This window comes from Chelmon rostratus, chromosome 22 (assembly GCF_017976325.1).
Source record: "Chelmon rostratus isolate fCheRos1 chromosome 22, fCheRos1.pri, whole genome shotgun sequence".
Taxonomy (NCBI): domain Eukaryota; kingdom Metazoa; phylum Chordata; class Actinopteri; order Chaetodontiformes; family Chaetodontidae; genus Chelmon; species Chelmon rostratus.
This window is the reverse complement of record NC_055679.1, coordinates 167,062-179,704: the sequence shown is the minus strand read 5'-3', so window position 1 is coordinate 179,704 and position 12,643 is coordinate 167,062. Positions and strand designations below refer to the sequence as shown.

At 39.4% G+C, this 12,643-nt stretch overlaps 1 protein-coding gene across 8 annotated transcripts in view; it reads left to right on the top strand.

Annotated features, from left to right (window-relative positions):
• The window catches only part of LOC121625816 (pleckstrin homology domain-containing family A member 5-like), a 206,896-nt gene that overhangs the window by 171,572 nt on the left and 22,681 nt on the right, over nt 1–12,643 (top strand). For 7 of the 8 annotated variants that reach the window (XM_041964090.1, XM_041964096.1, XM_041964095.1 and 4 more), the window contains 4 exons: nt 551–670; nt 10,477–10,539; nt 10,657–10,737; nt 10,860–11,012. In XM_041964090.1, coding sequence (XP_041820024.1) covers nt 551–670; nt 10,477–10,539; nt 10,657–10,737; nt 10,860–11,012 — 417 coding nt within the window. The remainder of the gene's footprint in view (nt 1–550; nt 671–10,476; nt 10,540–10,656; nt 10,738–10,859; nt 11,013–12,643) is intronic. The other variant, XM_041964094.1, reaches the window with a different exon arrangement.

Genomic DNA, 12,643 nt, shown 5'->3' with positions numbered 1-12,643 from the left:
CAGTTATCAGAGCCACAGTAAAATACCTGTTGAGAACATTGAGATAAAAAGTGATTTAGGCAGAAATATGACTGCGGAACTGAAAAGACAATGTGTCTTCATCCTTCAAACATGTAAAGTTTGTCAGTGTGGAGAAAAGTGCTATCTTTTACCTTAAAGCAGCAATGACATTTACTTTTCTGTTCACAGTTTTTCTTGTGTATATATTATTTGCTCTCAGATCTCTCATACAGTCTTGATCACAATGAGAATTCCTGAATAAATAATGCTTAACTAAGTAACTACACCAGATGTAAAAAGAAGAAATGCGAGTCTGGGGGACTGAAATGTTTGCTGTTGCAGTTGAACAGAGTGTTGGTTTAAGTGCATTAACTTACAGTTATAGGCTTAGAATTGTTTTTACTGGAAAATTAAACAACTTTGAAAGTAGTTCCTTTCCTCTTAACGGTCTTTAGAGGCACTGCATTTTGTTTATTTCAAACAGTGGACTGGTATTATTGATGTCGTCAGTGTGGCTCTTCTTCTCTCCTCTGTGTGTTGCTCTGTGCAGCCCGAAGAGCTGACCCTGCTGCTGATCAAGCTCCGACGGCAGCAGGCGGAGCTCAACAGCCTGCGGGAACACACAGTAGCTCAGCTAATGGCCCTGGGTATGGAGGGGCCCAACGCTAAGGTCAGAACTGAGTGTATACAGTAGGTGTGTGTGTATGCACAAATTTGTGCTTTCCCTGAGAGGATGAATTCTCATGACTTGGTCTCTTCTCCCTGACTTTTTGTCTAGCACTGTCAGCATGCTGAAATTTTCACTTCCAGTGAAAGAGCTTGACATTTATATATATATATATATATATATATATATATATATATATATATATAATTTTCATGCCAGAAACTCCTAAATAACTGAGCAGCAATCGTGACAATAAACATAAAATATCATTTTTTTGTCAAATCTGTCATTTGGCTGTGTGAACATCCTAAATTCATGTTTGACTTTGTTCTGGCATTAATCGACACACAGGCAGGTGGAGGTATAATATTGTTGGGGATGTTGGGGTTTGATGTGTGGATTTATGGGCTTTCTTTTACGCCTGTGTATGTGTGTGAGCTTGGGCTTTTGCATGGGGATTCTCCTGTCCATGCATGTTGGTTTGAGGTCTCTGTGTGGTTGAGAGCCAGGAGAGCACGGATGCATTCCAGCTGATGCATCAAGCAACATGGCATCTGTTGTCTCTTTTCAGTTTGATGTACAGTACATCATGAGTGTTTGTTTGAAACCATCAGTGTGCCCTGTTTTATTTCCACTCATTTTTTTTGCTTAACTCGATAACTCATTCTGAGCTTTTTGGAAGACTGTAAGTTATTTTATGATGCATGTACAATTGCAGTGCAGCATGTTGTCACCCGTTTTGTGCTGACTGGAAGGGTACATTTTAGGATTCATATTGCAGAATATGTATGCTGAATTGTAACAGCTTAACAATCCAAATGTGAGCTGTCAAATATTATAATTTGTAGAGATATAAAATCAGTGTAGGATATGACACTATATACTGTACTATCTATGATTATATGGTAACATGGTATTGGTGCTCAAGTACTTATTGTTCTTCTCTTAAAAGCTGCATTATTGTAAAGTCATCTATTTTCTCAATTTGGCAGACCCCTTCAGCTAAGCAAAGTCAGCAGTGACATTTTTTACATCAAATCCACATTACCACTGGAATTTTCCTGACTATCAATATCTACTGAAAGTATCAGCCAGCTCTCCAAATACTGTATGCATTATAAACAAAATACCTAAGAACATAAAATCCAGCTTCATCTTCTCAACAGTGCTGCAGGAATGTAGATAAAGCCATGACCTCTTTTATTCTATTATTGTTATTACATGAATCACAACCAATAATTCAATTCCATTCACTTTAATTTTATTTATATAGCACCAAATCACAACCGAAGTTGTCTCAGGACACTATACATGTAGAGCCGGTACAGACCAAACTCTTTATCTGACCCAACAACTCCCTCATGAGCAAGCACTTGGTGACAGTGGCGAGAAAAAACTTCCTTTTAGGAGGCAGAAACCTCGGGCAGAACCAGTCTCTGGGTGGGAGGCTATCTGCTTCGACCGGTTGGGTGGGTGAGAGAGAGACAGCGAGAGAGAGAGAGAGAGAGGTTCGGGGTTGGACAGAAGTCACAGTTTTGACAGCTGTAATAGGCTTATAGGTATACAAAGTGCATATGGCATGTATTATGTATTATTGCAATAGTCCTGCAATGCTGGAAACACACTTTTTGCATCCACCGTATTTAATCATATTTTCATATATTTTTTGGTGCAGTTGGTGAGAGGCAGGTGTAGATGATGGTAGTGTGGCAATCGGCAGTTACATGTGGCATCTAGGCCTGTGGTAGCATTGTAGCAGCTAACAATAGCTAAAGCGGTGAGAGTATGATAGTATCTTAGCAGTTAGTATTGGTAGCTAGCAATTAACATTAACAGTATAGGTGAATCTAGCTTTATTGTCTTCTTCTGTTCCTCTTAGCAGGTAGCGGTTAGCACGTAACATTAGCTAAATGGTAGCATCGGAACTGTATTGTCTTCTTCTGTTCTTCTTAGCGGTTAGCATTAGCATTAGCAATAGTTAAATGGTAGCATCGGTACTGGCCACTACCTGGAGCATCTCTGGGTCAGTTGAACGTGGCAGTGCTGTTTGGATTGTGTAGGAGCAGTGTGAACTGGCACTAGGGGGGGTGACTCTGGGATGCCGGAGTTCACTGCCTAACCTCCTGGAGGTGTAGTGGGACTAAGTACGCGAAACACTGTTGAAGGGAGGTTTCCACCTGATGACCCCCAGAGACGTGTTAGGAATCACTGCTCTTTGGCATGTATAGAGGCAGATTAGAGCTCCAAGGTTCTTCACTGAGAATGAATCCTCTTTTTGAGCACAAGTATCTTGTGTTTAAATTAACTCATATCACCAGACAGAACTTTAATATTGGAAGATTCTGCCAAACCCTTTATTATTCAGTAATGTTTTCACCGTTTAAAAAAACTAAAACATGATCTTCTAGTTTATTCTCATTGAAAAATAAATATGCAATGATACATCTGTAATGTGCAGCACTGCCTTTTAAAGTGTCCTGTCATCATATTCCCCACCTTCTCTTTTTATGATCTCTTCATTCCTGTTGAAATCTGTCTTTGACTCCCTTTTTCCTTCTCTTCATCTGCGCACTCCCTCCTTCGCCTGTCTGCATCTGTCCATCTCTACCACACATGGCCTCACTTTTCCTGTTTCTTCCTTCTTCTGCGACTACTACAGACTGATGTTCTCTCCCATCACCTTCAGAGGAACCTTATTTACCTTGACAGCCAGGTGAGAATTTGTGAGCCTACTCCTGTCTCGCTTCATCTGAAGCTGCTGCTAAGAAAAAAATATCATTTTTTAATAAAACAAAGCATTTTGTGAGGCACTGGAACTTTTTAACCTGTGGTTTTCCCTTGGTGGAAGCTTCTTATTTTTCTATAGATAGCACACATACATGTACATTTATCACAATCTCTGTTCTGACTTAAATTTTTGTCTCTGTTTTTTGTTCATCTTATTTTTTCACTTCACTATTTTTTCAATCCTTTCATCTGAACAAATTATCTGCTGATCTTGAACTTCCAATTGCATTAGCTCAAGCTACTCTTGAGCCTTAACGCACCAGATTAGCTTGATGAGCTTGATCAGTTTGATGAGAACCATCTCACAGAAACTGAAGAAGAAACTCACAGAAAGAAGTAATGTTCTATACAGTGTTGTTGAATTAGTGCCTTATTTCATCTCAACCTCAACCTTTCCTTTCCAGTCAGTGAAAGTTTCCTACTGTAGCAGGTCCACGTGTTCTGAAACACTTCAATGTCCCAGAAAAACAGGAGAAATTCTCGTCAAATCTTATCTGTGAATATGGACCCAATTTTCCTATGTTTTTGTGTGTAAGTGACCATTTTTATTTTACTTTACTTACTTTAATTTTTGAAATTGGTCCAGTACTGAGCGGGAGCTACAGCCGGCAGCCACAAACAGGCTGCAATGTAATCCCCCTAGACATGTGTGTGCTGTCAAAGCACGTCCAACAAAAGGGCTTGTTTTTGTGGCTGAGGCAGCTTCTGACAACACAATGAAAATGATCTCTAGACAGATCTTTTTGTTAAAAAAGTAAGATTGTTTTTATTCAACCAGAAACAGCGACTATATCGCTCTCGGCAAAGCCACCAGACTACATTTGCAGAAACAGTAATTTTGTCATTGTAAAACACATTTCATTCAAACTCAGCAGAATCAAAATAATACTGGACAATGGAAATTCTGGTTTTGTGATTCCTGTCTGTTATGCAGTGTATTCAGTGCAACCACTGGTGGTGCTGCTTTTTTCCCACACCGAACATTAATTTTCAGTTGAATGTCTGGAATTCTTTGCAATTGGATTATAAATTATAATTTTGAATATTAGTTGATAGCCCTAGTACACACTGAAGTCATGGGCTTTGAAAACAAAATGCTGAAGACAAACAAGAAAACATGGACATGATAAGTAAAATGTGAATATGATAGTACCTTACATTAAAAACATGGTTACCTTCAGAGCAGGGAAAACAGTATTGCAGATATGTTTGCCTGCTAATCCCAAGGCAAACCTCACCTTCTTAGTGGAATCACTGCACTTTTTCAGTTCTACACAAAGCAATGCAGTATAACAGCATGGCAGGCTGTAAACCTTCACAAACAGAGAACTAAAAAAAGAAAGAATAGATGAGGGTCTTTGACAAACAAACCTTTTAATTTCTTTTTTTCAGTTAGCTACAGTATTCTGCACCAGAGCAGCCACAGAAATGAGTTGCCCCGCTCTCCTTTTCCAAGTGCAAGTAGTCTTCTTGAGGAGCTGATCCTCCCCCCTCCAGTCAGTGTTTCATTTAAATGAATATCTGCATGTTTGGACAGTCACCTTGCACAGCCTCACAGGGAAAATTTTATTTTATTACACCTTTGGTCTTATTTTTTAGCTTTAACTCTGTTGCGATAAATCTATAAACCAAAGAAACTGTGTGGTCGTCCACTTATCAGGAGGTCAGTCTGCATGTTAAAGTATCCTTGGAAAAGTTACTGAACCCTAAATTGCTCCCGATTCTGTGTCATCGGTGTGTGAGTGTACGTTTGAGTGGTTATTGTTTGCAATGAGCAGGTGGCACACCAGTGAACAAATGGGTGAATGCTGACTAGTATTGTAAAAGAGCTTTGATTGGTCATTAAGACTTGATAAGCACCATATAAATACAGTCCATTCACCATTTAGCAGAACTGCTGAACACAGCGATATTACTAGAAATAGGTCAGACATATCAAGAAACACGAGCAGTCACATAATCATATAGGTTGCAGAAAGTTTTTGCAAGATTATTTATCACTTTGCCAAGTTATCATGGCTAACACACCCCAAATGTCGGTAATAATCCCTCATTATACATGAAGAACATGGCTTCATACAATCACAGTAAGTACAATAGGTCAAAGCTGCAAACTGGGATAAACAGTTTGGATAATTTTTATTCATTTATTTTTCAGTTTATTGAAAAATAACAATATTTATTTAATTAGCAATAAATATTAATAAGCATTACTGTATGTATGCCAGAATTAGGCAAGAGTGTGTAGTCCCTGGCCAGGTGTGAAGTTGGCAACCTAAAATCAGTCTAAAAATCAAGAAATAAGTTTAAAACAATATTCATGATGTAATGCATGTCCATGTTTGTTTTCTCTTCCAAATAAATTTGACTAACCTGAGGATTTCACTACAACATTTCCGATCAACTGATGACTCAATTTTCTTGCAATATTTTTGTTAACTGGGTTGAGCAGTATGACGGTATATACCATACATTAGAAATGTGTACACTGGAAGAGATATAGCAATACTGTTTCCGCAGCAGGAGCTATCCCGTAAGCCATATTTACATGCTGTCACATACTGTGCCTGCAATGCTACCCTGCTACACAGTGAGCAAGTGGGCACATTGATGACGTTGCACAAAGTGTATCTGCTTCATACTCTGGCCTGGCCTACTGGCCTGTATATTGCTTTGAATTCTTTCGTTGATATTGCAGATACATCCAAATACATGTAAGTATTGATATCAATGCAAAAACAGCCATCATTACAGACGAGTCCTCCTCCTCCTATTTATAAAGTCTGAACTGCATAACAACATCCAAAAGATGTTGTTGTGCGGTGGACATACTGCAGCTATCTCAAGCATATTTATTAAGGTGATGTTCATTCTCAGTGTCTTGACTGGTCAAAAATGTTTGCCCCAAATCAAAATGGACCTGTGGAAACACAAAACCATCATACTGTTTAGAAATTAAGTTTGACCATAACCCTAACCACAACCCTTATGGAAAGTGCCTTTCCTGACCCATTTAGACTGAAGATAATCTGGACCTGGCCCAACTTTGGTCCTTATTTGTGTCTCATTTACTTGACACCAAGTGACCTGTAGTTCATCATGTCCTTGAATTAACCAATGCCTGTCTGTTTCAGAGAAGGTCTTTATCATGCTCTGCAAGTTTAAGGTTAGGGTTAATGGCAAGTATTGATCAGTAAGGTAGAGAACAGTAAACTGTCAATTACAATGGTAGTAGAGTGGTGTCTATCCTGGGTTTCCTCCTGTTTAAAGAGAGATGCTGGGTGGGTGGGGAGGGTTAGTCTCATTACAACTCATGGATATTGGCCATTAAACAGTGACTGACTACTGCTGTATTGTTACACCACTGTATCCTCTTCCCTGTTGGTGCTCCGCTAGACGAAGGAGAATGAACCTCTAATCTTCATGATTCACACTATGATCGAGAACTCAGCACCGAGGCCGCAAATCTACCAGCAAGTAAGGTCTTTCGGCAGGTTCTGGCTTGAGTCAGTCTTAAGACAGTCCATTTGTCTTTAGAAATATAGTGTACATCCTTGTAGTTGGGTCAAAACCTTGTGGCAATCATGGAATGTTCAGTTTAACCATCTTACAGGTTTTCACAAAACTTTAAAGACCCCACATTTTTGTTTTGAGGTTTTTATTTTACATCAAGCAGACTTCATTTCACTAAATTGAACAGTTCTATCTCAAAGAGAAATGCAACTATCACAAACTACAGGAACCTTGGGGTTCGTCTGCCCAAGATGTTCTTTGTTGTTTCTAAATTAACTCTATAATTTCAACACGACTGAATTGGAGCAGACTCAAACCAGACCTTTGCCCGGTAGCCAAGTTTTTGTGTATCCACGTCTTCCCCTCCACCATCAACCTTTTGTTTTACCACTTTGGATGCAGTCAGTCCTTTCGTCAATCAACAAACATATCTACACCTCATCACGGCATTATTTAAAGTGCATTGTTTTTGGTTCCAGTACATCTCATATCGGTTTCTGTTTGATGCTGTTGGAAGTGACCTGTGAAGTGAGCATGCCTTCTAGTGTAATGCTACTTAGCCATGGATTTCTCCTCTCATCTGTCTTCCTACAGCACTGTTCATTGTTGAGTGTCGCTTTGGAAATGCTTACACTGTTTAAATATACTTGTCTTAATGTTTTTCAGTTTTTAAACGAATAGCTCAACATTTTAGAAAATGCACATTTTTCCAAGAGTGACAGTGAGTCTGGACATGGTTAGCCTATCTTCGCAAAAAGACTGAAAGCAGAGGAAAACACCTAGCCAAAGTTTAAAGATAGATTAAGCTGTCCACAAACAGAAATATAAAGATGACATTTGTTGTTTTTGTGGGAGTTATGAGCTGAAACTGTTTCTTACAGTACAGTACAGAATATTATATTCTTCTGGACAGATATGGTGAGTAAGCCCCGGTTTTAGTACAAGTCTCTATAAAGGTACAATGGCACTAAACCTGGCAACTCCAATCTGACGAGACTCTGGCACGCTGCACACAGTCACTGACCGACTACTATTCAAATAAGAACAATACAAGAAATTGTTCCATCATGTAACTCCCCCTGAAACCACAAGTCATTGTCTTTATGTTTCTATTTGCATACAAATCAAGCAAATAAGATATGATGGGTTAATCAGTAAGCTTTGGAGGTGTTGGTCAGTGTATTTTTGAACTTTGGACAGACTTGCTAGGTGAGGACAAAATGTTACATATTCTATGCCTATATGCGTCATCATTTAACCCTACAAGTTTAATAAGTATTGTGCAAATGTGGATCTGTAGGTTGAAGTTCAGAAAATTCTAGCAATTCAGCCACCCAGTTTATTTGTACCAGTATGTCCCATTTATGCCACTTCTATTCTGAAAATGCTGTCACACTGAATGTAGCCACAACCCATAATAATTGTATTATTATTACTAGCAGTAGTAGTATTGTTTGAACCATTCATTTTTTGAATCCCACATGGAGTTGGATCAGATCCCAATAAACCCAACTACTCCAACTCATGGCCATTAGATTTTTAAAGGTAGCATTCAGCTCAGATAGGTCAAGTAGCCTCATTCATAAATGTCTTCTAATAATTTACTAGAATTAATCAGAAAATAAAAAGAAGAAATAAGAAATAATCTGGTTAAGAAAACACCCTAGACTTAGAGATTAGCATAATACTAGCATGGCCACTATGACATATAGCTAATAATTACTTTTTAAAAAGTTTTTTTTGCCATTTCTGCTTTATTCAGATAGTAAAAGGAAAGGCAGGGGTGAGAGAGGGGATGACATGTAGCAAAGGGACTGGGCTGGAATCGAACACAGGCTGCTGTGGGAAGGACTCAGCCTTAATACATGATACATGCTGTAACAGATAAGCTACTGGGGCACGCCAGCAAATAACTACTTTTGAATTAATTTCTATGTCAAATTTACTCTCCCGTGAGGGTTTAACAATGAGTAACAAACTGTCAATCATTTAGTGTCAACACCTTTTTAATTTTTAAGATGCAGACATCAAATACTGCTCTTTATATCCATCTGGTGGTTAAAGTATGCCAGGAATTTGTGTCTTTGTGCGCTCAAATGTTGACTTGTAGACTAAATAGTGCTCCAGTTTGTCATGTCATCAGTATACTTCCATGTGACTCTAGTTCTGTATCTTCTCATCTCACTCCTGAAAAGATAGTAAATAAATGTATTTCCAAATTTGTTAAACTACCTTGGAATCAACGTTGAGGTTGAGGAGGATGCTCAACAGGCCCACACAGCGATGGCCAGTGCAATGTTGATGTTATGTTGATGTATGTCAGCCTGGTATCAGCTAATTCATGTGTACACTAGCTTTAGTATGTGGTTGGACTGTGAACCCAAAAGCACAACATAGGAGCTGAGACAATGAGTTGGTGCAACAAAGAATTTATTAACACAATACTTAATATTAGTAGATAGGCAGTAAAGCATTTTGACAAGGATAGAGCAGGGGCTGAGTTGTGAGTCAGAGGGTTTAGCAAGGCAGTTTAGAAGAACTGAGAGGGAAGGCCGACCAGAAGGAGTTGAGAGAACGCTGCAAGCATAGAGGAACAAGAATTAGCAAAAGGTTTTATCTTACAATAGACTGTATGGCTTTCCAATATGGCAGCGTGGCAGAACTGAAGCCTAGCATTTAAAGCAGAGATGACTGCAGCTTGGCACCCGACACCTGCACACCTGATCCCACAGCGAGAGAGAGCCATATAGTGCATGTTGTAGCTATGGAGATTCGACACTCAGTTTACATAGATAGATCTTTCTACATAACCTGAAGCTGGTTAGATCGATGCAAGAGATTATGTATGTAGGTTTGGTTTCAGATGCAGAGGGACCTACTGGCATCTGTGGTCCTTCAATCAACCAACGCAAAAAACTGAAAGAAAGGAAAAAGCAACGAACAGCAAAAATTTTCTTTACATACATTGATATTAAACCAACAAATGACAGATTGTGATGAAATTGGTCATTGTGGCTTCCATAAGTCTAACACAAGGGTTAGAAATGACTAACCCAAAACTTATTATGATATGGCACACATGTCCTGCCACCTGCATGTGACTAATTTGATTTTATTAGTGTGCATCTGCACTCCCAGGCTACACCTCCCTGTATCTGTTTCTATGTTCCAATATTCAGCCACAATATCCCTGGTAATACCTGAGTAAACAGGTTCAAGGAAAATTAAACAGGATTAAAGGATTATACACATGCCCATCCGGGGAGTCGAGTGGGGAGCATGCTTTATGATAATGATATAATTAATTTCACAAAAATAATTGAATTGGTTAACCTGGAACAAAAATAACCAAAAACATAGAGATGTTAAGTCATTATTTTGTCCCAAATTGCACAAAGTAAGATTTTGGAAAAGTGCTGTTCATGGATGGAGGTCTTAGCTCTCCATCCAAACAGATGTGTTGGAGTCACCCCCTGCTCTCTGTGTCTGACTGTGACTTCTCATTTCAGATCAGCCCAGAGGAATACAAAGACAGCTCCGTCATTCAGCGCACAGAGGAGGCAGACATCGATGTAAGATAAGAACAGCTTGTAGTGAAATACATAGGAATTTCAAAGAAAGTTTGTTCATGTGTGTGTGTGTGTGTGTGTGTGTGTGTGTGTGTGTGTGTGTGTGTGTTTGTGTGTCAGACCAAGCTGAGCAAACTGTGTGAGCAGGACAAGGCAGTGAGGATGCAGGAGGAGAAACTGCAGCAACTACACAGAGAGAAGGTACAGATGTCAGTGTGTCATTGTTTGTGTCTTTGTGTTGATCCTGTTGACAAATACACTAAGTATTTGTGTGTGTGTGTGTGTGTGTGTGTGTGTGTGTGTGTGTGTGTGTTGTGTGGCAGCACACACTGGAGACGGCCCTGTTGTCTGCCAGTCAGGAGCTGAGTGAACAGAGCAGCTCCAATGCTGCTGGAGTACAGAGCCTGGTCCAGCAGAGAGATGTGCTGCAGAATGGTCTGCTCAGCACCTGCAGAGAACTGTCCAGAGTCAGCACTGTGAGCACACCCCAACTTACACACATACATCACGGCAGGACGGGTAATGATGGTGATGATGATTTGCATCAGTCACAACTGACAATTTCAGCAGTAATTAGATAAGACCCAAATTTCCCCAGCTGGAGATAAATAAAGTTTTATCTTATCTTATCTTATCTTATCTTATGTTGTTGTCAAATCTTAAGTCTCTATATGATCACATGACAATACACGTGCCTTTATTTTTGCCGTTGTTTTTGTCTGTCTCTCTCTCTCTAAAACACACTCACATACGCGCTGCCGCAGCTGTGCACCCAGGCACCGTATCCAAGTTCACTGCCCTCTGCTGATGCACACACTGAACACAGCCAAACAGCAGGCTTTTCAGATACTATAAACCTCCACATGTGGACCGATATTCTGCCACTAGATGGTACTAACCACATCAGCTGAAGATTGTGGTAATGCCAAATTCAGGAGGCTCACCAGCAGAACAAACAGTGAAGCAGGACAAAAATGGCAACAGGTATTAAGTTTAATGTTGGTGTCAATCCATCTGTGAGATACAGTTTTGAAGTGAATCCTGGTTGATATTGGCCTTCACAGCAGTCACAGATGAGATGATCAGGGCACACACAGCCCCAGACTTTTCCAGTTGTTGTTGTGGGGACATTTCCATCAAGTTAATCCACTTCCTTGGATGGTGGAAGTAGATTAAGACATTTGTGATTGTACATGCAGGCAACAACATAAAAATTGGTATCTGTTGCTGGAATGTTACTTTCACATCTTCGTGTTACTGGACCCAGCTTTATAGCGTGGAAAATAGTACTTTTTGCATGTAACTCCAGTTCTGTGAGTATGTTCATAGCCCTGTATCTGCAGTGTTATCACAGCCACAGTAAAGCACATTATTTTAAATATATTAAAAAACATTTCTCATGATAATGATAGTGTTGCAAAATCTATGTCATGGCAGAACGTTACACTGGTGACAGTGACAAAACTGGTATACCGCCCACCCCTAAATGATGATTTGTTTTACAACTTAACCCTAACTCTTGAAACAGCAACAGGTGCAGAGCCTGATGTCCTACAAGGTTCATATTGGCCATGTAGGGCTAGCAAAAGATTGATATCGATGCTGAACCTAACCAGAAACCATTGCAAAGATCTAGAAACAGGTGTCATGTAATCATTTTTCTTCTTTTTGTTAGCTGCTGCACTTTGTCTTAGGAAGAAAGGTAACTTACAAAAGGCAAATACGTGCACAAGTTTTTGTGCTTCAGTCTGAGACATGATGCCTCTTACCCTGGTTCCATTTTTAATAAGATAAAAGTTAGTTTCTGTTACATGTGTCTTATTTTCAAGGAAGAGGGAGGCTAAATGAGAACATATCTCGTGCCACAGAGATTTAGCACCAATAAAAACAAAAACACAGAAAGACTTTCAGTTTTGTCTTTGTTGAGCTGGAGGCAGTTGTGGGAGATCCAATTGTTTATATCAGTTTATACTAGTGATTTACCACGGTTTAGGTCTCCGAATATGCTATCAACATGGTTCTTCTACCTCTTTAACACTGACTATCCATACACATAGATTCACAATGTGTTGGAAATATGTAATATGTAAATACTAAATAATTCAAA